This window comes from Candida margitis, assembly GCF_024628925.1.
Source record: "Candida margitis strain CBS 14175 chromosome Unknown scaffold98, whole genome shotgun sequence".
Lineage (NCBI taxonomy): Eukaryota > Fungi > Ascomycota > Pichiomycetes > Serinales > Debaryomycetaceae > Lodderomyces > Lodderomyces margitis.
Genome location: NW_026261743.1, coordinates 1 through 23,078, shown reverse-complemented (window position 1 = coordinate 23,078; position 23,078 = coordinate 1). Strand labels below are relative to the sequence as shown.

Sequence of the window (23,078 nt, the reverse complement as noted above, 5' to 3'; positions counted from 1 at the left end):
TGAGTTTACCACTGATTGGGATCGAGAGCAAGAATACGCAATTGTTTGTCGAGACGTTTAATGATGTTGACGATGTTAACGATTTGGCTTTTACAGTTTGATTTTCCCTTATTTTGCTAAAATGGTGGTTATTTTTTCCAAGGAAACAAAGCGGTTGTGGTGGCTGCTGTTCCTCGATTATTTTTCAAAAAAAGAACCTGATGCCCGTTTGAAAGAGATATTCAGTGTTTGTGGTGGCTACTGGTATCTTTTTTTTTGCTTTTTAATTCCTGCTATGTATTATTTTTTTAATATGGCGTCAAATTCAATCAAACACACACACACACACACACACACACTCTCTCTCTCTCTCTCTCTCTCTCTCTCTCTCTCTCTCTCTCTCTCTCTCTCACGCACACTCACTCTCTCTATCTTTTTACATCTCTCTTTGTATCCACTTGCAGGTCAATGTAGCAGAAGGCGCCAGCATCGACAGTAAAACCCCGGAATTGTAAAAAAATAAAGCAAGTTCTTCTCCAATTGCTAGGTTAGACGGTCAACATTAGCAAACTCATAAAGTGGTGTGTCTAATAATGGCCATTTGAGCAATAGCATTCCGATGAAAACTGAACTAGTTATAATTGTCTTGTATTCAAGTGACGACAATTGCATGTGAGTGAACTAGTTCAACTTGTAAATGTGTGAAGATAATGGTGCATGTCTTGTTTAAATAGTGATAGAATGGTGCAAACTTATCATTTCCATACCGTGGATCTCTCTCCTCTCAAGGATCTTCATCATATATATCGGATGGACTTGGGATGGTGTTTTGGCTCATTGGTGATGAAAAGTCTCATTGAATAAAATGTTCAACACAGTTGAGTTGTTTTTGATGTCTTATTGATGATGCTTGTAATCATATTGGTAAAATGTTTCCTGTTCTGGCTTACTGAGGTAGTCCAAAAGGGGGCCATTAGAATGAATGTTTGTTGCTGGAAGGCTTTCTACTTTTTAAGTGAGAGAATTTTTTGTGGGGCTGATTGTGTTGCAAAATTTCCTGCCACACGATCAACTTTTTCCACACATGTTTAACACACACACACACATACACCAGCCAGCTTTTACAGATGAAAAGTGTTGTGACATTTATCGAACTTTTCCAGGAACTAAATTATAACGTATCAGAAAAGAGGTTGAGTTCCTCAGGAGCAATCAGTTTGAGCAAAAGGGAGATTTTTGCAATCAACACATCGCTCAATGGTTTGACTGAGGGTACTCCAGTAACAACAGATCAAGTGGCAGCAATCACGGGATGCATTGGGGAATTATGCAACTCCATAATACACGAGTATGAATGTGAAGAAAGGATAAGCTACTTCTTAATTAATTTGCACTTGAGTGATTTCATGAGACACCATTTTTGTGACCTTATCAAATCATTGTGGCCCATACTTGTAAAAATCAACAGCCATGTTAGCGATCGAGTACTTTTCCACAGGCTTATTGATGATTCACTAAACAACTATCCATCGTGGAACTGGTTGAGTTCAACTGTTTTGGTAAAGTTGGCCGCCAATGAAATCACAAACGATCTCTTAAAGGAAACACTTTATTCACGGGAGAACTTGGTCAAATTTGAACGAATGATGCATCTCAATAGAGATTTTACTTCCCTAATGAATCTAATCAGGTTGTGTGTAACGCTAGGACTCGATACAACCTTTCTTCAGGGTTTGTCAACGCTGTACATAAAATATATTGAGCGCATCAACCCCAATTTCAAAAACTTAATTCAATGTCTGATCAAGTCGAATGTTGACGAATTGATTGGTAGCGAATGCTACATGCAACCTATAGATCGAAATTTGCTTCACGTGTGGGTTAACACTAAGGAACAGTTTGCGTGCCATCATATCAATCTCAAGTGTCTTGAATCATTCAGAACATTTCCAAACTTGATAGTGAAGTTAAAATTAATGTCCGCTACAGGTCCAAAAACACGGTCAAAAAACATAGCAGCAACAGCTTTTTTAACATCTTTTGCGGCCAGACTCGCTGATGGAACTCAAGCAAAGACTTTGGACATACAACTACAAGTGAGGGATGCGTTGCACTTTAATTGGTTGGTGCAGTATTTGAGTGCACTACACAAGAAAAGAAAGTTGGCAATCAACTCTGTCGCGGAGCATGCCGACTCTCACAATCAAGGCCGAGATACCACGTTAGTAGATGAGAAAACAAGACTTCAAAAATTTGAAGCTCGAAGGAACAAAAATGACTCCCCGGTTGCCAGACATGGCCGCAAGGACAAAATCACTAGAAGCAAAAGAAAGAAACTTTCTGATGAATGGGAGTTGACTCTGGACATTGAATTCTCTTTTGAAGAGAGTAGTACAGTTCATCGGAAACGCGAGCAAAAGATTGTTTACCAGCAGCAAATTGATGAATTTGTGGAGAAGACCAAGGATAGGCCGCTGAAGGAAGTTGAGCTTGTTGCTAAAGCAAGTAGACAAGAGATTCAAAAGGAGGAAGATACTTGCCATGGAGATGTACACAACCCTAGCGATGCTCTTCAACATCAATTCGATCAGAACGCAAAGGAGCTCAGCTTCTCTTCAAATTTGTTTGTTTCAGAGGGCAGTTCAAGGTCTCAGCCAAGCGATTTGCTGCTGTCGGTACTCGTTCCGAAAGAGCGCATCGATAGAGTGACTAAAACTCAAGCATCGACATTGATACCTGATACAGAAACCCCAGTTCGAACTTCGACTCCTGTGAATGCAGAATTTACTGAGTTTCCTACTATAACAGATAAAACGTCGGATACTGAGGGCACGCTTGATGTAATGAATGATGCATTAAAGCTTTTTTCGTCTAACTTGTTGAATAAATTAAAGAGAGTTGAATTTGAAGTGCTTCATAAAAGAAATGACTTACAGGTTCAGGTCGATAAAGAGTACAAGAAAATTGAACGGATGCAACGTGCAAAATTGAAAGAAATACAAGAATACTGCAGAAATGAATTAGATAAAATTGTATAATTTCTATTTATAATTGAGGAATCTGGAAATAGCTCTGGCAAAAGCAGAAGGATTGTCGAGGTAAAGATGATGGCCCGCATTCTTGATAATCTTGAACGAAGCTAACTTCTCAGAATACTCCTTCGTGGACAAGTTGTTTATTTCCTCTGTCATTTCTAAACCAGCTTCATCATTCATCCAATCTTTATCCCCATACATCCAGAGGGTAGGTAGCTTCATCTCTACGAATTTCTTGGGGCACCTGTCTATCAAAGGAAGCTTAGGCAACGCACCAACTGCCAATACCCTGGTTATTGCGTATTCACCAGATCCCTTCCCATTGAAAATTCTATAAATGTAATCGTGCATGTTTTGGAAACTCTCTTGGTCTTGATAGTATACATGTGCAAATCTATGTGTTGTCCATCTCGAGATAAGCTTAGACTTGACCGGGCCCGCGTTTCTGATGATTGAAAATGGAGAGTAGTTTTTCTCCCACATGTAATCAAAAAGCTTTCTTGTACGGCTTTTTGGAGGCTCTTGCAATGGTTTACCCTCCACGATGTCTTCTTGATCAGCCAAAACCTCTTGTTCAAGAGATATTCGTGGATTCTCTTCCTTGTTCAAAAAGGAGTACTTGTTTCGTTCCACTCCTACTGGACTTATGAGCACTAGCTTATCGATTAAATTCGATTGATATCCAGTAATTGGGTTAGATATTTTCTTGTTGTACTTCAAGGCATAAGCGCAACTCAAGTATCCTCCAAAAGAATGGCCCATAAGCACAAAATTATTAATACCTCGTTTATTCCTCCACGTCTCCAAAGGGTCTATGAACCAATCTTCAACTTTATAAACGTCCTGCCTGGTAGACGAGGGAAAGTTTGGAAATTTTGGTCTCGAACTTAATCCAAACCCAAGGATGTCAATAGCATGAATTTTTGAGCCTGGAATGGAGCTCAACTGATCAAAATTGTCTATAAATAAACCAAGCGATGCTGCATAGCCGTGTACAAGAACAAATTCTTTACATATTTCCGGTCTCTCATCCTTTTCGGTATTTTCAATATAAAATTCGTGAATAAACTGGCCATTGCCTATGTCAGTATTAACAACACTAGCCTGTCTCTTGCCATCGCTTTCTGGGTAAAATGGCAACAGAGACAACAACTTGTTCTCGATGTCCAGGTCATTATAGTTTGAGCTCCAACTCTGCTTAAACCAGTCTTTCCAACTTTGGCCCCAAGAGTAATGGGGTTTTTCGCGACCATCATTAAATTCATTCACCTTTTTAGGGCGAGACTCTATCGATGTGGTCGTAGACCTAGAAGACGCATTTTGTGAGGGTAACGCTGATGACTTGGGTGTAACCAGGTTCGCGGTTACGGATGATTCTTGTGTTGACATGGCAATGCACTGGGAGGTGGTGAATAGAATAACCGGAAGCTGAAGGCGTCCCGTAAGCACTGCTATCAGGATGTTCTTTTTTTAAAAAAAAATAAAAATCTTCTAGATCAGAAGGCGAAGTTTGGAGCTGTCATTTTCAAATCGGAAATCTGTAGGTGGCGCTAAATGCGGTATTAGTAGGAATCGTTTTAAATCCGTAGATTTCTTTATCTCGGCCGGAAACCAAAAATAGCAGTTAAGTTTCCTTTGCACCCAAATCATTTTAGGGACAACAGAGAGTATCAAGTAGTGGTCTGTGTGGATAGAGAGTAGGTGACAGAATTGTAGTCATGTATTGGCTCACACTCTTTGAATTGCAAATGAACTCAAGGTCGGCCGCTCATCTACATTTCATAGAGGGTCCCCCCCCCAAGGACGTCTACTTGGTACATGCGTCTGCTTCGTATAACTTTTCATTTCATACCAAACACATCTTGTTAACCGAGTAGAATGTCACATTCAAGCAATTAGTATAATCTGATATCTTGTGAAATGTAACTGAACATATTTCATTTAATGCTTCTTAAGAGTAAACTATAACTAAAGAATATTCCAATCAATACAGTAAGTATGACGGAAAACCATGGTTATTTATAGTGTATTTGTAATACTACGTGTTTCACTCGAATTTGGTAAAATGTTACGTTCTAGAATATTCTTGAATATATTCTGGGGTCGACAAAGTATCAGGATTGTACCAACACTCGAAACTTTTTGATCTAAAACTGTGCTATTAATGGATGATGTAATCTGAAAATTGAACAAGAAATACTGCTCTACACTGAAATAAATAGATATTAGGTTAATCTCTGGTTTGAGGTGACAGTAGAGTATCTAACACCTTGTGTTTCAAAGCATATTGCCTCAGTCGCCTTTGTAGTAGACTCGAAATTGAAGTTGACCCTTTTGACCTTTCGTGCGGCGCATTGTTTCTCCTCTGTTGCACGCCCTTTTTCTTTTTTTTTTCTTCCTCTTCTTCATTTTTTTTTTTCATCTTACACACACTCTCTCTCTCTCTCTCTCTCTCACTGTCTCGTAAGAATATTTTTCAGTCAAAAATTTTTTTTTTTTTACATTCGATTTCAATCTCAGCTCAATCACATATCAACAGCATATTTATCAGAATGGTATGTTTAACTAGGCCAGTTTGATGTAATTCATAGATTGTGAATCCTTTTACTAACATCATCAATAGGACACTAAAACTCCAGTTACATTAGCTAAAGTCATCAAAGTTTTGGGTAGAACCGGTTCAAGAGGTGGTGTCACTCAAGTTAGAGTTGAATTCTTGGAAGACGCTTCAAGAACCATCGTTAGAAACGTCAAAGGTCCAGTCAGAGAAAACGACATCTTGTGTTTGATGGAATCCGAAAGAGAAGCCAGAAGATTGCGTTAAGTCTTTCTTATCCTATGCTTTTTTTATTTTAAAGGTGTTTGTCTATGGAAAATGAAATGTTTTAATTCCAGCAAATACATTAACTAGAAGTGAGGAGCATATAAGGGAGAGAAGAGAGGGAGGGGTGCGTGTTTGAGCTTATGTTAGGCTATGAAGATTTGGATTTTTTTGTTGCATAGTGATGTGTTCAGTCATACGTATCCGTTATTATTAATACATGTCATTTTTTACAATTTTTGCAATTGGAGGGGCATTTCCCAGGCACATGATGTGGAAGGAGGGTGTATATCGCCTATGCTCTTTGGCATAGTGTGATATTGGACCATCTAGGCGTAATTGTAGATTCGGCTTCTCCGCGTAAACTTTATATTGAGGTACCTCTATGAAAATTTACTCACGTGAATATTTTTTTCGTGGTTTCAGCCCTAATAGTCGTGCGAGTGGAAACAAAACTGTTCAGTGTCGTGGTTTAAATTTATGAGACATGTGTATTCTGCGACAGAAGGCTTTTGTACTATTTGCCATGATCGATCGCTGAATGGAACGACAGAAAGAAGGCGAGGGAGACGTATTAGCATTCAGCATCACACAACCGATCAATCAACCAATCAACCAAGCAAATAGTTATAATGTCTGACTTGGAAGACGATTTGCTAGCCTTAGCTGGAGGGGAAGATTACGCCTCCGATTCAAACGACTCAAAGCGCAGTGGTTTAGAATATGAATCAGAAGAGGATGATACGGTATTGGCCAAGCGTCGTAAAGTGGAAACAGATGCAGAGGATGATGTACAAGAGGCCAACTACGATATAGAGAGCGATTACGAGCCTGAATTAGTAAATCCCTATCCATTAGAAGGCAAGTATAAAGATGAGCAAGACCGTGAGGAGTTGGAGGAAATGGACGAAATCAAAAGGGAAGAGATCCTCTTTGAAAGATCACAGGAGATGGACAAGTTTAAAGAACGTCAGTACTTGCAACAGAGAATTAAGGCACAAAGGGATCCTAAACAAGCCCAGAATGACAATTTGAGAAGTTCAAGTCGTCTGAAGACTGGAGGTGTTCGATCAAAGAAGGAATCCAAACTCAGTGAGTTGAAAAAGGAGAGAGAGAGGCATTCGAGAAGAAATGCTAGGAGACACGATGACTATGAAGATGGGTCTGAGAATGAAGAAGAAGAAGAAGAAGAAGAAGAAGAAGAGGACGAAGAGGACGAGGATGATGAAGACGCATATAATGATGAAGATGCTGTCATGTGGGGAGGTGTGTCAAAATCAAAACACAAGAGACTGACTGAATTGGCCAAGTTAGAAGACATAAATCGAATCAAAGTGGGAAGAAGTTTACTAACGCAATACTGTTATCATCCTGGATTTGATGATACTATATTGGACACCTATACAAAAGTTAATCTTGGAGCAGACAGGGTGACCAAAGAGCCGTACTATAGAATGGTTAAGATAATCGATATGAAAGCTCGACCGGAAAGGGCGTATCGAATCGGCAGTTCAAAGTATGATTTGTATTTTTTGGTTAGTCAAAACAAGAACCAGAAGAAACCATTCCCCATGAGTTTATTTTCTGATTCGCCTATAACTCAGAATGAGTTTGAGAGGTATTTAAAAGAACTTGATAAAACGGGAGAATCCATTGATTATCTTGACGATGTTAATGAGAAATATAATCAATTGCAAAGTTTGTTTAATAGAGGGTTGACAGACAAGGATGTAAATGAGATGATTGCTAGGAAACAACGTATTCTGCAGAAAAGTGGTAATTATACTACTTACGATGCAGTCAAGACTAAGGCCAAGTTGATGGATGAATTGAAGATATGCAAACAACAGGGCAATCTACAAAAGACTAAAGATATTATTGAAGAGTTGAAAAACATAGATTTGGTATTGCAAGATCAAAATGCGTCGACATCACAATCATCACAATCAAGTATAGCCAAGGTTAATGAAAGGAATCGTAAATTAAATCAAGAGAATATAAGGAAAGCTGAAATCAAGTTCAAAACCAATGCCCAAAGCCAATCAAATCAAGATGGTGATCCATTCTTGAGGTTGAAAACCGTTACACGTATGTTTTATCAAGATTTAATTAATGAAGAAAATGCTAAAGCTTTAAAAGATGTCAATATGCAGGAGTTGATCAATGAAAAGACCAAGCAAGAAGAGAAGATTGCCAAATCTACTTATAGAGATTTGGGAGAGATGGATAAATTGATTAAACTGATTGATGTTGATATTGAATTGTTTGTATAAAATATTTTAAACCCCAATCTGTGTGTAATGAAGGAAAAGTCTTAGTTGAGAGAATAGACCAGTAGAAGAGACTTTTAGAAATTTTCCTTTAGGGAAAGTACCAGTCAAACTGTCTGGAGGTGTATTAACTTTCAAAGTTGATACTTTGTTTTATAGTAAATATAATTTGCGAAATATTTGGTGTAATTTACTAGTCGAGAAAAAGTTGCATGGAAGAGTCCTTCAGGGGACAGGAGGGGATGGGGGAGAGAAGTCAGGAACGAGATCGGAGGCTCTCATTCTTCCTTTAGGCATTGTTCTAGAAGGGATTTGTGATACTCCGAAAGACGATATATCACTTTCGGCTAACCAAAAGCTGAGTCTGTTATGTTGCTGTGTTGTGACGTTGCATGCGCCGCTTTCGGCTCGTTGGAGAGCGAGACCGGATGCCAAGGAAATGCCACTCCCGTCATATAAATTAAATTAGGATATATATATATATATATACTCAGGAGATTGATATATATCATCAAGAGATAGAAGTTACAAAACTGTTGGTTGGAGGGGGGAGGTGATGAAAAAGCAAAGGTCTGTTTAAACAATTGCTATGGGTGGACACGTTTAAATCTAGAGCAAAAAAGAAAGAAAGAAAGAAAGAAAGAATGAATTAAATAATAACCAAATGCGGTAATATCCGAGACTTAAAAGAAAAAAGAAAACTAAAAAGCCGATTATGAGTCAATTGGGGAGGAGGGAGTGTCAATAGTCAAAGAAAAAAGTATTCAGCAACTCTTCCATTAACTATTTAGCTAGTTAACTAGTAATTAGTGCTGGTATTGATACTACTGGTACTATTGGTACTATTGATACTATTGGTACTATTGATATATATAGTAATAGTTATATGTTTATTCTACTGTAATGGTGTATAATTATACTTCTTATAGTCTGCTAATACTATTAGTAATCCTTTTTGTTAGTATGCACCTGCATATAGAGAGGGAAAGACTAAAACGGAACGACAAATAAAAATTTTTCTTCCTCAAACACACAGAGAAAGAAAAGAGAGTAATAACATATATGAATATATATTTCCAAACCAATTACACTTGAAAGCAAACATAGAACTTTACTTGTTTTTTACCATATTGTATAACAAAGTCTTACCAACTAATTATATATATATATATATATATCCCCTTCCTTCCAACACTTTATCACAACCTACAACCTACAACTTACATCCTAAGACCACTCAACATTCTTTATTCAAACTTCCAACTATTGTATGCAAATTATATAGCCCTTTTCTTGATTTGCAATATCTATCACACAGACAGACAGACAGACAGACAGCCTTCTGAACAAACTGAAAACACAGTAACTACCACTACTTGATTAAAAAAAGAAAATCTTACATTTGAAATATAAAATAATATGTCTTTTCATCCTAATCATTATTTAAATGGTTTGAACTTGGAATATGAGGATACCACAACCTCACCCAATAATAACAATAACATGTTTTCACCTTCATCAGCTAATAGCCATGACTTGATCACTGAAGAGGATATTCAACAACACCTTGACTTGTTTAGTGGCGCAGCTAACGAATTTTACTCATTAGATGTCGTTGGTGATGACACTGTTGTCCCTATTAAACCAGTGCAACAGTATCAGCAACAACAACACCACAACAACCAACAGTTGGAGCAACAATACAAGGAGTCATTTGCAAGACCTAACCAACAATCAGTTGTAAATTCAAAACTACCAACTACCCACGATATTGGATTGACAGCCAATGCAGCAAACATTCCATCTCCATATTCAGTAGCGTCTACTCCTTATACTCCTTCAGCCAATACTGTCACCAATGCAACTTGGAACGGAATACTGTCATCTCAAGGTGCACTTGACGACAAGAAAAAGAGAAATACTGCAGCTAGTGCAAGGTTTAGAATCAAAAAGAAGTTGAAGGAACAAGAAATGGAAAGAAAAGCCAAAGAATTAGAAGATAAAGTTGTGGCATTAGAAAAGAAGTTGAAGACTATGGAAATGGAAAACAAGTGTTTAAAGAGCATAATATTTCAACAAAACGAACAAAAAAATATTGATTTACTAGAATCGATAAAGAAGAAGTCAATTATGGATAGTAAATCAAATTTCGAATACACTGTCTGAGGAAGGAATCAGTGTCAGTTTACCTTGTTTTTTTATCCATATCTTACAATTTTAATATCGTTTATTCCTTTTTTTTATCAACTTGTGGCATGTGCTTGTAATTCAACTAACAAGCCCCACCCCAGAGCCACTATTTCACCATCCTATCACGATCATAACGACAGAAACTTTATGAATTCAATTCGAGATCCAACTCTCGGTGTTGGTATTAATCAAAATATTTTCAGGCTGAGGTTTTTTTTAGCAGTATTTTTTGTTTGACTAATGAAATATTGTTACTATAATCTCAGTTATATTTTGGTTTTTATTGTCCTTTATTTTTTTTTATCATGTTTATCATTTTTATCATTAAAAAGTTTATAGATTCAACAATTCACTTCGTGAGGCCTTGACTTACATCCTTTGAAGCACTCGTCTTCTTTGGAGTGATTCTTTGCCTTTGAACAAAATAAAAAATTCTCCGAAACAATTTCCAACAAATTGTTTCCATTAAATTTATCATTATTTAAAAAGAAGCAACTGAAAAGGTGCTTCTATTTGTAAGTCGATCATGTCTCTAATTACTTTTTGTTGGGTGGTGATAAGACCAGTAAGAACAGGCGCACTCTGGTTTCAATCCACTCAGCAGTATACGTGCAACGTTTCTATAAGGGGTTCAAAATCTTAGATCTTCTGAGGGCCCCTTCTCCTCCCCCATTTCTTATCGAAAATAATTCAAAGCTTTGAACTATCTCAAATTTGTATTCAATTTGGTCTACAAATATCATCTTCAGTTGTATTACACATGGTTGATCTAGACTTTGTATGGAGTTTTGTATTAAATCGTGCGCTCCTTTCTAGTCGAAAGTTTTTCTTTTCAAGAACTTTAAAAATCCTCAAAATTGACAACCAAAACAAAGACTCATACATGCACCTTGGTAATACACCTTCTACTACTGTCTACGTTAAAGTATTGGTATATTAGAGGACACTTCTGGCTAAGGTATCCCGTAAAGAATGGCTCAGAATACCGTGGACAACGTGGACGTATTTTGCGGCTCTAGTCGACCTCGGAATCATGTTGAGGAACGGTCCATTTCTCCCCAACACAAGGAACTACTCCTGAATCTTGACACAGACAATATGAGTACAGGTACGACACTGGAATCAGTAGAGCACGGCCGGCTGGAAAATCGTAACGTTGGTGATTCGAGGCTTTTGTCAACTGATAATACACCCCGCATTGGATCGAATACAAAAGATAAACAAGCTGAATCAGACACCATCCCAAATCCGAATAATAGTCCAAAGGAGATAGAACAATATCATTTCCCATTGCATAAGGTAGATAGCTATGGGGCATATAGGTCACTAGAGGAGCAAATCGACTTGCGATTGGCTTCACTGAACAACCCCACTATCATAATGGAGTTGGATCTCGACGGTGGCATCAGGTACTTGTCCAAAAACTGGGAATATATTGTTGGTACCTCAATAAGCAAAATCACACATCGACCCATCTCCAAGATTATTGTGGGAAACAATGAAGACGATTACAATGTTTTTAACCAAGCTATTGAGTCAATGACTCGTGACGATGCAAGCTACAAAGTAAAATTCATAACAGCAACCAACCATACAAGACATGACATTGATGGCAATGAAATCCGTGGCGATGTGGAGGAGCTTGTCCGTGACAGGGCAGATGTCAATCAAGATGGACAACTTACGCCTCATAATTCACTAGAGGAGACGAACGAGGTTGATTTACCTGTGGAAGACTATATACCTCTTGAAACAAAAAAGTCGGAAAAGCTCGAGCAAGTTGACCAATCTTCCCAAAGAAGCTCGATATCTACATCCATATCCAACGATGGAGGTTACATAGAGCTTGAAGCCCAAGGGATCCTAATCCATGACTCCCAAACTAAGCTTCCGACACACTCGATGTGGACGGTACGGCCATTTGTACAAATTGATTTGGAGTTATCAATCCCGGATGCATTGATCGACTTGTTGGGATTTGGCTCAGAGATTTTCGAAGGATACTTGATAAACTTGAAACTGTTAGGTGTTGCCGATGAAGAATATGTGCCCCAGCCTAATACAATATTGTGCCGAATTTGTGAAACTAACATTCCAGCATGGTTTATTGAAAAGCATAGTGATTTATGTCTAATTGAACATCGTGCCGACGAAGACTTGCAACAATGTCAAGATGCTATTGTGGAGCAACGAGACTTGATTGTCAAGATAATAGAAAGTTTGGCTTTACAGACTCAGCAACCAAATTTGTACCTGCAGCAACAGGCTGGACAAGGGAGTCAGATTGGCTCTGGTCAACAGCCACTGACTATATCGCTGGCACTGTCGCCGACGCTGTTACTGCCAAACGCGTCAACACACCTGTCATTATCCCTGAGCTCATCTGATGACGATAATTCTGCAAGTTCACTGCCCGTTATTCGTGACTACAAGGGTCTTGCATTGCCGTTAGTTTCAAGTGAAGGTTCGTCGCCTCGACTTGCGAACAAAACAATGACCAAAAACTTTCATTCGAGGAACAAGAGCTTGATGTATTCAAAAAAATTTCCATTCGGGACTTTACAAAGGATCAAAGAGTTTTGTGATGAAGCTATCGCGGTAAACCCACCATCGAGCAACAGCAACAACAACAATAACAACAACGGTGACGATTTGCAAAATTTTGTATCATTCTCTCCGGATTCTGAAAAGTCTTTGAATTTGGTGATGAACCCCATGAGTATTGAAACTTCTGATGCCGCTATAAAACAGATACTAGAGGATACAAAGGAGCTTGTGAATGAGAAGTTGGAGACTTTGTCAAGACTAGTTTCCATATTGCAGTACCTGAATAAAATCAAAAGCGAAGTCGATTTATTGGTGTTGGAAACAGTGAGAGAAACAGTCGAGAAAATAAGAAGCCAAACAGCAACTAAATTATCAAGAAGCTGTACACCCTCGGATAGTATCGAACAATCGAGACTGCCAGTTGTGCCACAACTGGTTAATGTAACAGATGTACAATCGGGCTATTCGCCACATGTACGGCCAAGTCTGGGCAAAAATTCCCGAGAAAATAGTACTCACAATTTGGAGCAACCTCCTATGTTTGCACCCAGACCCTCTAGAAGCAAAAGTCCTATGGAGCTACTTCAGGACTCTCAGTTTGAAAATGCTGTTACTCCAAAGGATATATTGATGAATGATTCAAGGCACCTATCACTTAATTCGTCCTCTTCATCCTTATCAGGGCGCCGAAAATCTAGTTGGAATGAAGTACCACAACGACGCCTGTCCAATGAAGTTTCACGCACATCGTCGGGAAACAATACGAATTATTCTTCTCCCATACGACATTTGTCCCCTGCGCCATATACCGAGAAGAGCAGCTTGACATCAATCCAACGAAGTGGTGCCGTTAAATCATCACCCATGGCGTTACAAGCAGCTGAGTCTGACCTTGGCGGTTCTGGGATTGATAAAAAGATTACCAAATTATCTTTGGATACGGCTGCTACACCAATGCAACAAAACTCTCCATCATACTCACTTAGCCATGGAACCCCAAGTCAATTAAGTAGCTCAATTTCTAGGCCACCATTGTCTCCTTTGTTAGTTTCAACACAGCAAGCCCCAGCCAAACCAGCTGGTATCAAAGACTATGAAATAGTGAAACCCATTAGTAAAGGCGCTTTTGGCTCAGTATTCCTTGCAAAGAGAAAGTTGACGGGAGAGTATGTTGCCATAAAATGTCTTCGCAAACGTGATATGATTGCAAAAAACCAGGTTCTCAATGTTAAATCTGAAAGAGCGGTAATGATGCGGCAGAGTGACTCTCCCTATGTGGCGCAATTATACTCTAGTTTCCAATCAAGAGATTTTCTATACTTGGTGATGGAGTACTTGAATGGTGGTGATTGTGGGAATTTGATAAAAACCTTGGGCGTTTTGGGCCTCGAATGGTCTGCGCGTTATATTGCTGAGATAATTATTGGCGTGAATGACTTGCACGAAAGGGGAATCATCCATCGTGATTTGAAGCCGGATAACATTTTGATTGATGAGAATGGCCATTTAAAGCTAACCGACTTTGGTTTATCAAGGCTAGGTGTAGTGGGTCGTCAAACAAACCACAGGAAGAGTAGTGTCAATGAACAGAGTGTTGAGTTATTCCGCAGCATCTTTGGAACTCATGGTGGCAGTGGAAGCGCAAGTGCAAGTGCAAGTGGACCAAATTCAGCAGGGCTAGATAATGATGATCTGCGTGGTAAGAGAAATAGTTCTGGCAGTTCCATGGTGCTATCTCCTTCTTTAGAGAAATCAAGATTGACGCACCAAAATCATACCCCGACAAATTCGCTTCAAGCGGGATCGTCTCCCACTATGCAGTTTTTGGAAACTTTTGGTAGTAATAAACACAGAACAGGAGGCCGATCGAACTCCGGTGGGTTGGAATCACCATTGTTGAAACCGATTATTCCAAGAACTGCATCTGAGTCTTCCTTTGCGCTAATGGATGATGAGAGCTCAAATTCTCCAATTACGAATTATGCATTGTATGACCCAAAATTAACAGCAGCTGTAACTTCAGGATCGGATTTAGGAGCAAGTGCTGAAGGGAATGACGGGGGTGTTAAAAGATTTGTGGGCACTCCCGATTATCTTGCACCCGAGACTATCCGAGGTATTGGACAAAGTGAGGCATCAGATTGGTGGTCCATTGGATGCATTTTGTTTGAATTCCTATATGGCTACCCGCCTTTTCATGCCGATACTCCGGAAAAAGTGTTTGATAACATTTTACGAGGTGAAATAGATTGGCCAAACTTGCCACCTGAAGAAGATCTGAAGCTATGTTCTCCAGAGGCAAAAGACTTAATTGAGCGACTTTTGGAGTTGAACCCAGAGAAACGATTGGGCTCGCAAGGAGCTGATGAGATAATGATGCATCCATTTTTCAATGAAATTAACTGGGACGCTGTTTTTGAGGAACCTGCACCGTTTGTTCCCAATTTGGATAATCCGGAGCTGACAGACTACTTTGATTTACGAGGCGCTTCATTGGCGCAATTTCCCAATGACGGGTCATCATCAGATGAGGACAAGGAAGCAGAAGGCAATGCCCAAAGAGGACAGTCGTTCAATTCGCTTCACTTGCCTTCGGTTAACAACACCGCTTCAACTTCACTGATCAAAAGAGAGCGCCGTTCCAGTAGATTAAGTGAGGCTGGAGAGTTTGGACTGTTTCATTTTAGAAACTTGTCGGTATTGGAGAAGCAAAACAAGGATATTATAAACAGGTTGAAGTCAGAACACTTGGAGCATCGAAATAGTTTTTCGTCATCTTCCCTGGAAGGTACCCCTGTGATGAGATCTAGAGGATTGTCCTTCGGTAATGTACCAGGTACCGGATCCGGAGTAAATCTATCAAATCCGACCGTTGCATCGAGCCCTTTCAAAAGACCAGTATCTCCACCACTAGGAACCGCCTTAGGCTCGCCGGCGAATGCACATACTAGGTCCTTATCGCCTCACCGAGTGTTTGAAAGTCCATCTATTTCATTCGGAAAACACGAAAGAATACCTTCGACTGTTAGTACCTATTCACTGGGGGATGATACCAACCAAGACTCGCCAAACACATCATCGTCCTTCACTCATCAAAGATCTGGTAGCTCACCTTACATTCAAGGCTCGGGAAAGACGGCCGCTAGTCCAACAACTACTTCAAACTTAGCTCCTACCCCCAACTCCATGTTATACTCGTATTTGAGTCCGAACGTGCTCCATACTCAGCATTCGTTCTTCAGAGACACTTCATCACCAAACTCGTCAGATTCGGAGGAGACGACAAGATCAAATGCGTTATTAAGAGTACAACGTCGAAGAGAAAGTTCAAGGATGTCTGAAGAGATTTCCTTAAATCATGATCTTGATGTTCTATATTGTGAGCCAATTTCTTCTGTTCGTCATCAAGTTGTGAAATTGTTGGAAAGGGCTGGGTGTATAGTTGTTTCAGTTTCAGACGGGGAGGACTTAATCAAGCGGGCAACAAGTCAGGTGAAATTCGACCTTATAATGACAGCGTTGAAGCTCACTAAAGTGGAGTCCATCGATGCTGTCAAATTAATCAAGTACACCGCAGGTCTGAATTCTACCACTCCTATTATTGCAGTGACTGGATTTGGTGATGAGGCAAGGAAGTCGCAATGTTTCGACTTTGTTATTGAAAAACCTGTTACTTCTGATAAGATCAAGGAGTGCTTGAAGAAGATGTTGAATGATGAAGCTGTTATTGATTGATTGGGGGATAATTATTGACTCGTTGGTAGCTATTGCCTGTTGTATGACAGTTTTTCCATACTTGTTATGTGTATGGCTAAATATACAATGAAATGCGTAATTTCACTTACTGTTGGTAAATTGCAGCAATCAAGAGAAACATGTGGCTTTAAAGCCTCCGTGAGTGAGTGAGTGAGTGAGCGAGTGATTAATTGTCCATGGCGTGGTGAAATCAGGGAAGTAGTCGTTAAAGTCTTCCATTAGTTTGGGGTACCAGAAGTTCTAAAAGCTTAATGTGATTATTGTAACCGTACATACAATTGGCACGGTTTTATTGATTTGAAAGTATTATAGGGCGGTCTGTGCAAGTTCGTGGCGGGGCACACGCACCATACACACGGAGAGAGAGGGTGAGAGGGTGAGGAGAAGAACTTGGTTTAAGTGGGTACTATTCTGGTGTCGCCTGATTTTTGAATTGAAGCACGTCCACTCATCATTAATCATTTATATCTAGCGAGTCTGTTGCGCTACTTGCACTTGACTGATTCAATCTGAATGAAGGAATTTCAGATACTTGGAATATCTTGCATTGTAGCCACCAGTATATCAAATACATAATATCTTATAATTCTCCATGACAAAAAGTCTCTCATGTTTACCAATTCCACTTGTAGCTCCACAAAATATGGCCATAGTGTAACATCCAAATATTTTCTAACATGGTGTAGCACCTGTGCCTAGGGCAATAGCATTGCATGACATTATTTCTACTCTTTGTATTTTTGTCTCCAATAAGAAACACACACACACACACACACACACACACGCGTCATGCAAAATGGAGGCGCGTGCACTTTTTTTTTGTATTTCGTTATAACTTTCAGCTCCGCGTCACCAGAGTTCTTTATCCCGTACACCATTCTAGTTGCCTTCCTGTGGATCAGTCACTACTATAAGTTACATCCGTAATCAACCATGTCATCAAAAAGGGCGTTTGAAGAGATACATCAAGATCAAGCGCACTCCCTCCCTGTGGCTTCGCAAGTTGCAACTGCGACGCCTCTGCTCGGTATCAATGAATCACAAGAGAAGATATTCAAGAAACTCAAAAGGCCGAATGGAACCGAAGAGCCGTCTGAATTTGAAAAGGAGTTGCTTGATATGACACAAGCAGCGCAAGAGGCTGGTACTGATGAAGATCAAAATTGGTCTAGACCCCTGCTTCCAGCCAATTTCGACCCCAATAAGGAAGATGTTTCTTTTCAACAATTAGACGGTGAGGAGTACAATGAACACGATGCCACTTATGCCAGATTTTTTGGAGTCACACAAGAAGGGTACTCGGTCCTTTGTAATGTGACTGGTTTTATCCATTACTTTTATTCGCCCGTTCCCAAAGGATTTGTCAAAGACCACCATTTGATGCAATTTACCAGTTATTTGAAAGCAAACTACGATGGGGTTGTTGAGGTGCAAGTTCATACAAAAGAGTCCATATGGGGCTACAACAATAATATCAAAACACCTTTCTTCAAGATATATGCCAATAACAACAGAAACATAACCAGATTGAGAGGTGCTTTTGAAAAAGCAGAAATTCGGTTTGAAGACTTGTTTCCCATCCAGCAAAGTGTAACTTATGACAACATCAACTATCTTTTGAGATTGATGATTGATTGTAACATTACAGGAATGTCATGGATCACATTACCTAAAACCAAGTATAAATTAAGGAGTTCCAAGATTTCTTCTTGCCAAATAGAATGTTCGATAGACTATAAAGATTTGATTGCTCATCAGTCCGAAAAAGAGTGGTTGAAAATGGCTCCCTTGCGTATCTTGTCGTTTGATATAGAGTGTGCTGGCAGAAAGGGTATATTTCCAGAAGCAGAACATGATCCAGTCATTCAAATTGCAAATGTGGTCCTGAAGTTGGGAGACTCGAAACCATTTGTGAGGAATGTTTTCACGGTCAATACATGCGCCTCCATTATTGGTTCACAGATATACGAGCATGAAAGAGAAGAAGACATGTTACTACACTGGAAGGAATTCGTCGACGAGGTGGATCCTGATGTCATTATTGGATACAACACAGCCAACTTTGATATTCCGTACTTGTTGGACAGAGCAAGGACCTTGAAAGTTCTCAAGTTTCCCTATTTTGGACGATTGAAAAGTGTCAAGCAAGAAATTAAGGACGCTGTGTTCAGCTCGAGGGCATATGGTACGAGAGAAAATAAAGTTGTAAACATCGATGGTAGAATGCAATTGGATTTGCTCCAATTCATTCAAAGAGAGTACAAGTTGAGATCGTATACACTTAATTCTGTATCCGCGCATTTTTTAGGGGAGCAGAAGGAAGATGTTCAACATTCGATTATTACAGATTTGCAGAATGGAAATAAAGAGACACGAAGACGTTTGGCTGTATACTGTCTCAAAGACGCCTACTTGCCCCTCCGGTTATTGGATAAATTGATGTGTTTGGTCAATTACACAGAAATGGCAAGAGTTACAGGGGTTCCTTTCTCGTACTTACTTTCCAGAGGACAACAAATTAAAGTTGTGTCTCAATTGTTTCGAAAATGCTTACAAGAAGACATTGTTATTCCAAACATGAAAAGTGAGGGCTCGAATGAAGAATACGAAGGAGCAACGGTTATTGAGCCCGAAAGAGGTTATTACGATGTTCCAATTGCAACACTAGATTTCAGCTCGTTGTACCCATCGATTATGATGGCTCATAACTTGTGCTATACAACACTACTCAATAGAAATTCCATTAAAGCATTTGGCTTGACAGAGGAAGATTATACCAAAACACCGAATGGGGACTATTTTGTTCATGCTAATAAAAAGAAAGGTATTTTACCCACAATCTTGAACGAATTGTTGACGGCAAGAAAAAAGGCAAAAACGGATTTGAAAAATGAAAAAGACCCCTTCAAGAAGGACGTTCTCAATGGTAGACAGCTTGCGTTGAAAATATCTGCAAACTCGGTTTATGGGTTTACGGGTGCCACTATTGGTAAATTGCCCTGTCTTGCAATATCATCTTCAGTGACCGCGTTTGGACGTGAAATGATTGAAAAGACCAAGAATGAAGTCCAGGACTATTATTCCAAAAAGAACGGTCACCCGTATGATGCACAGGTTATTTATGGGGATACAGATTCTGTTATGGTGAAATTTGGTTATCAGGATTTAGAAACCTGTATGAAGCTTGGGGAAGAAGCTGCTAATTATGTGTCAACAAAGTTTAAAAACCCCATCAAGTTGGAATTTGAGAAAGTTTATTTTCCTTATTTATTGATAAACAAGAAAAGATATGCGGGGTTGTATTGGACCAGGCCCGACAAGTTTGATAAAATGGACACTAAAGGTATTGAAACCGTTAGAAGAGACAATTGTCGGTTAGTACAAAATGTTATTACAAAGGTTTTGGAGTTCATTTTAGAGGAGAGAGATGTGGAAAAGGCGCAGAGATTTGTCAAGCAAACAATTGCTGACTTGTTACAGAATAGAGTTGATCTATCACAATTGGTGATCACTAAAGCTTATTCCAAGCACGATTATTCGGCAAAGCAGGCGCACGTGGAATTGGCGGAGAGAATGAGAAAAAGAGACCCCGGATCAGCGCCCACATTAGGTGATAGAGTAGCTTACGTGATAATCAAGTCTGGTGGTGATAAAAATTACGAAAAGTCAGAAGACCCGTTGTATGTTTTGGAGAATTCGTTGCCTATTGATGTGAAGTACTATTTGGAGCAACAAATGACAAAGCCACTAGAAAGAATTTTTATTCCAATTTTGGGGGAATCCAAGACGAAGGAACTATTGGCGGGTGCGCATACGAGAACAATAAAAATGTCCGCACCAAAGACGGGTGGTCTTATGAGATTTGCTAAGAAATCCGAGGTATGTGTCAACTGTAAGACACCACTAAAATCGGGAAACAGTGGTGCATTGTGTCACAATTGTATTGATGAGGGCAAAGGTCCTGGTCTATATGCTAACGCCCTCTCTCAAATGAACTACTTGGAAAATAAGTTTTCTCGATTATGGACGGAATGTCAAAGATGTCAAGGATCGTTACACCAAGAAGTACTCTGTTCAAACAAAGATTGTCCGATATTTTACATGAGAAAGAAAGTTCAAAAGGATGTTCATCAACAGGGTTTAGAACTAGTTAAATGGAATGAAACGAACTGGTGATTGCATTAAAGTAAAGAATAAAACTCGACTTGCGTTTTACTACTTACACGAAATATGACATTAAGGTTAATATTCACATATATTTATGTATAGTTTGTTGCAATGTACTTTTGCCTATTTATTCTATCCATCAATATCTTCGTATTTTTCTAATCTGTCCTCGGCTGCTTCTTCGTCCTCTATTTTGATTCCACCACTAATGGAGAATTGACCACCAGCCCCGATCATCAAAATATCTTCATTCTTGGTGGCGGTATTCACTATTCTCGTTGGTTTCTCTACATCATCATCCAAATTGCCTAGACCAGGGGCATAAGTTTCAGAAAATCCCCATGAATAAACAAAGCCGTCCTCAGTTACAGCAAAAGAATGATGAGAGCCCACCCCGATGGTCCTGATTTTCATGCCGAGATCATTTCCAAATTTGAGTTGTGTGGGTGTTGGAACAGACCTGGGCTTGCCATGTTGATCCTTGAATGTTGATTTTGGGAGTTCTTCCTCTGGAATACCTACTTCCTTCATATCGTACCTTCCCCATGCTAGAACTTTTCCATCGCCAGTGAGAGCAAGTGTATGGTGCTCCCCGGCAGCAATTTGTTTAATGCCTAAATTGCACAAACCTGGAATTAAGGTGGGTTTCATCAAGACTGAGCCGTCTTCTAATTCGCCATTTGAACCAGTAAGAGCGCATTGTCCAAATTGATTTAATCCCCAGGCATATACCTGGTCATTGTGGTCAATCGCAAAACAATGATAATCACCACTAGCAACGTACTTGATGTTATAAAGTCCGAATTGTTGCGGCTCTAAGCTTCTTAAACGATGCCTCTCCAAGATTCTACGGCCCAATTGATATTGCTGTCCATTTCCCCACGCAAACACAATTCCTTTTGAATCTAATGCTAGTATATGGTCTTTTCCGCCAGCTAATTGAACGATATTTTTGAGTTCCGAAATTTTCAACGGAGTTCTTTGTATTTGGATTTCATCTCGCAAAAAGCCTAATAAACCTTCGTTGCATCGGAAACAGCCCCAAGCATAAACATCCCCATTTGATAACAAAGCAGCACTCAAGTTATCTGTGGCAACCAATTGAACAATTTCATCTTTAAGATCCCAGTTTTGGATCAAACTGGGAGTAGCTTCTGCTTCGTTCAAATCGCCGTCCTCGTCATCACTTTCAGCTGCATCGACATCCTTCAAAACCTCCTTGGAATTGGAGGTATCCCTACCCAAAACACCACTGTCATTGTTTCCCCAGGACCAAACACGATTTTTCCCATCAAGAGCCAAAGTGTGCATACCCCCGGCAGCAAAGTCAACAATTTTTGTGTTGCCCAATTTCTCCTCCGTTAAGTAAGGATTTAATCTTGGTCTTTTGACTTCTTTGGTACTGGCTGAAGGTCCCAAACCCAACTCACACATTGATCCCGTTCCCCAAACAAATATATCAAGTCCTTTCGTTTTGGTCGATGGCATCGCATTAATGTCAGGTAGTTTTGAGTAGGAATGTAATACAAAGGAGGAAGTGGCAAAGGACTTCAGCCTCTTGTGTGATCCATTTGCAGAATACTCTTCTGTCTTGCGCTTTCTTTCTAAGGCAACCATTGCTTACTGATATTTCCAACAAATTGATTACCACTTCCAGGACTAATTTTCGTTGATGAGATTATATACTTTCTCGGGTCCTGTACATAAAAATTCATCGTCAGTGATTTTAATGTCGTACACTATATTTTAGAGACATCCACGACAATTTCCCTGCAACAGGGTTACCATCAAAGGATGGAAAAGAGTATTTTACAATGAAAATTGCAACTACCCTAGCAAATATTTGCTGCCTTAAAACAAGTGACTTACATAGAATTGTGTCCATTAAAATGACAGCAGCTACCACTACCTACACATATTCAATGCTATCTCTAGAGTTCATTGTAGGGAACTTCGGAGATTAAAGTCCAACTGAAAAATTTTGATATGTCCTGGCTCTCCAGGCGGCGTCCAATAAATATGGAGACCATTAATAAAACACCAAACCTGTTAGAATAAATGAGCCACCAGTCAGGGTTGCTCAAAAGTGGAATGGATGATTGTGGGAAGGTTATGTTTGAGCTTGGAGTATTGAATGGAGCTGTACGAGTGACCAACTGACTCGAATTAGAGGAGCACCGCAAACTGGCTTACACTTCAATCAATATATTAACCGACTTGCTAGGTTTCTCGAAACAAAGTGTATCCAACACCTGTTTGTTTACATGGAGAGATGGTGAAGCTAGGACGACTTTAGGGCCATTTACTTTTGAG

The 23,078-nt window shown here is 39.5% G+C and overlaps 8 protein-coding genes across 8 annotated transcripts; 6 read left to right on the top strand and 2 right to left on the bottom strand. All coding sequences in view use genetic code 12, as the record gives it.

The window, feature by feature from the left end:
* Nucleotides 1–1,106: 1,106 nt before the first annotated feature.
* On the top strand, nucleotides 1,107–3,017 carry CANMA_000598 (uncharacterized protein; the record flags this gene model as incomplete). The annotated part of the gene is made up of 2 exons (XM_051817967.1): nucleotides 1,107–1,327; nucleotides 2,030–3,017. The coding sequence occupies 2 exons, from the start codon at nucleotides 1,107–1,109 to the stop codon at nucleotides 3,015–3,017; spliced, it is 1,209 nt and encodes a 402-aa protein (XP_051673784.1).
* Nucleotides 3,018–3,020: 3 nt separating this feature from the next.
* CANMA_000597 (uncharacterized protein) lies at nucleotides 3,021–4,403 on the bottom strand (the record flags this gene model as incomplete). Its single annotated transcript, XM_051817966.1, has 1 exon — nucleotides 3,021–4,403. The coding sequence occupies one exon, from the start codon at nucleotides 4,401–4,403 to the stop codon at nucleotides 3,021–3,023; it is 1,383 nt and encodes a 460-aa protein (XP_051673783.1).
* A 1,163-nt stretch (nucleotides 4,404–5,566) lies between these two features.
* Nucleotides 5,567–5,838, top strand: RPS28B (40S ribosomal protein eS28; the record flags this gene model as incomplete). The annotated part of the gene is made up of 2 exons (XM_051817965.1): nucleotides 5,567–5,569; nucleotides 5,638–5,838. 2 exons carry the CDS (start codon nucleotides 5,567–5,569, stop codon nucleotides 5,836–5,838), a joined length of 204 nt encoding a protein of 67 aa, XP_051673782.1.
* A 629-nt stretch (nucleotides 5,839–6,467) lies between these two features.
* On the top strand, nucleotides 6,468–8,108 carry RTF1 (Rtf1p; the record flags this gene model as incomplete). The annotated part of the gene is made up of 1 exon (XM_051817964.1): nucleotides 6,468–8,108. The coding sequence occupies one exon, from the start codon at nucleotides 6,468–6,470 to the stop codon at nucleotides 8,106–8,108; it is 1,641 nt and encodes a 546-aa protein (XP_051673781.1).
* A 1,416-nt stretch (nucleotides 8,109–9,524) lies between these two features.
* Nucleotides 9,525–10,271, top strand: MET28 (Met28p; the record flags this gene model as incomplete). The annotated part of the gene is made up of 1 exon (XM_051817963.1): nucleotides 9,525–10,271. One exon carries the CDS (start codon nucleotides 9,525–9,527, stop codon nucleotides 10,269–10,271), a length of 747 nt encoding a protein of 248 aa, XP_051673780.1.
* A 1,122-nt stretch (nucleotides 10,272–11,393) lies between these two features.
* On the top strand, nucleotides 11,394–16,577 carry RIM15 (protein kinase; the record flags this gene model as incomplete). Its single annotated transcript, XM_051817962.1, has 1 exon — nucleotides 11,394–16,577. The coding sequence occupies one exon, from the start codon at nucleotides 11,394–11,396 to the stop codon at nucleotides 16,575–16,577; it is 5,184 nt and encodes a 1,727-aa protein (XP_051673779.1).
* A 954-nt stretch (nucleotides 16,578–17,531) lies between these two features.
* POL3 (DNA-directed DNA polymerase delta) lies at nucleotides 17,532–20,774 on the top strand (the record flags this gene model as incomplete). Its single annotated transcript, XM_051817961.1, has 1 exon — nucleotides 17,532–20,774. One exon carries the CDS (start codon nucleotides 17,532–17,534, stop codon nucleotides 20,772–20,774), a length of 3,243 nt encoding a protein of 1,080 aa, XP_051673778.1.
* A 123-nt stretch (nucleotides 20,775–20,897) lies between these two features.
* CANMA_000591 (Ran guanyl-nucleotide exchange factor) lies at nucleotides 20,898–22,382 on the bottom strand (the record flags this gene model as incomplete). Its single annotated transcript, XM_051817960.1, has 1 exon — nucleotides 20,898–22,382. The coding sequence occupies one exon, from the start codon at nucleotides 22,380–22,382 to the stop codon at nucleotides 20,898–20,900; it is 1,485 nt and encodes a 494-aa protein (XP_051673777.1).
* Nucleotides 22,383–23,078: the final 696 nt, after the last annotated feature.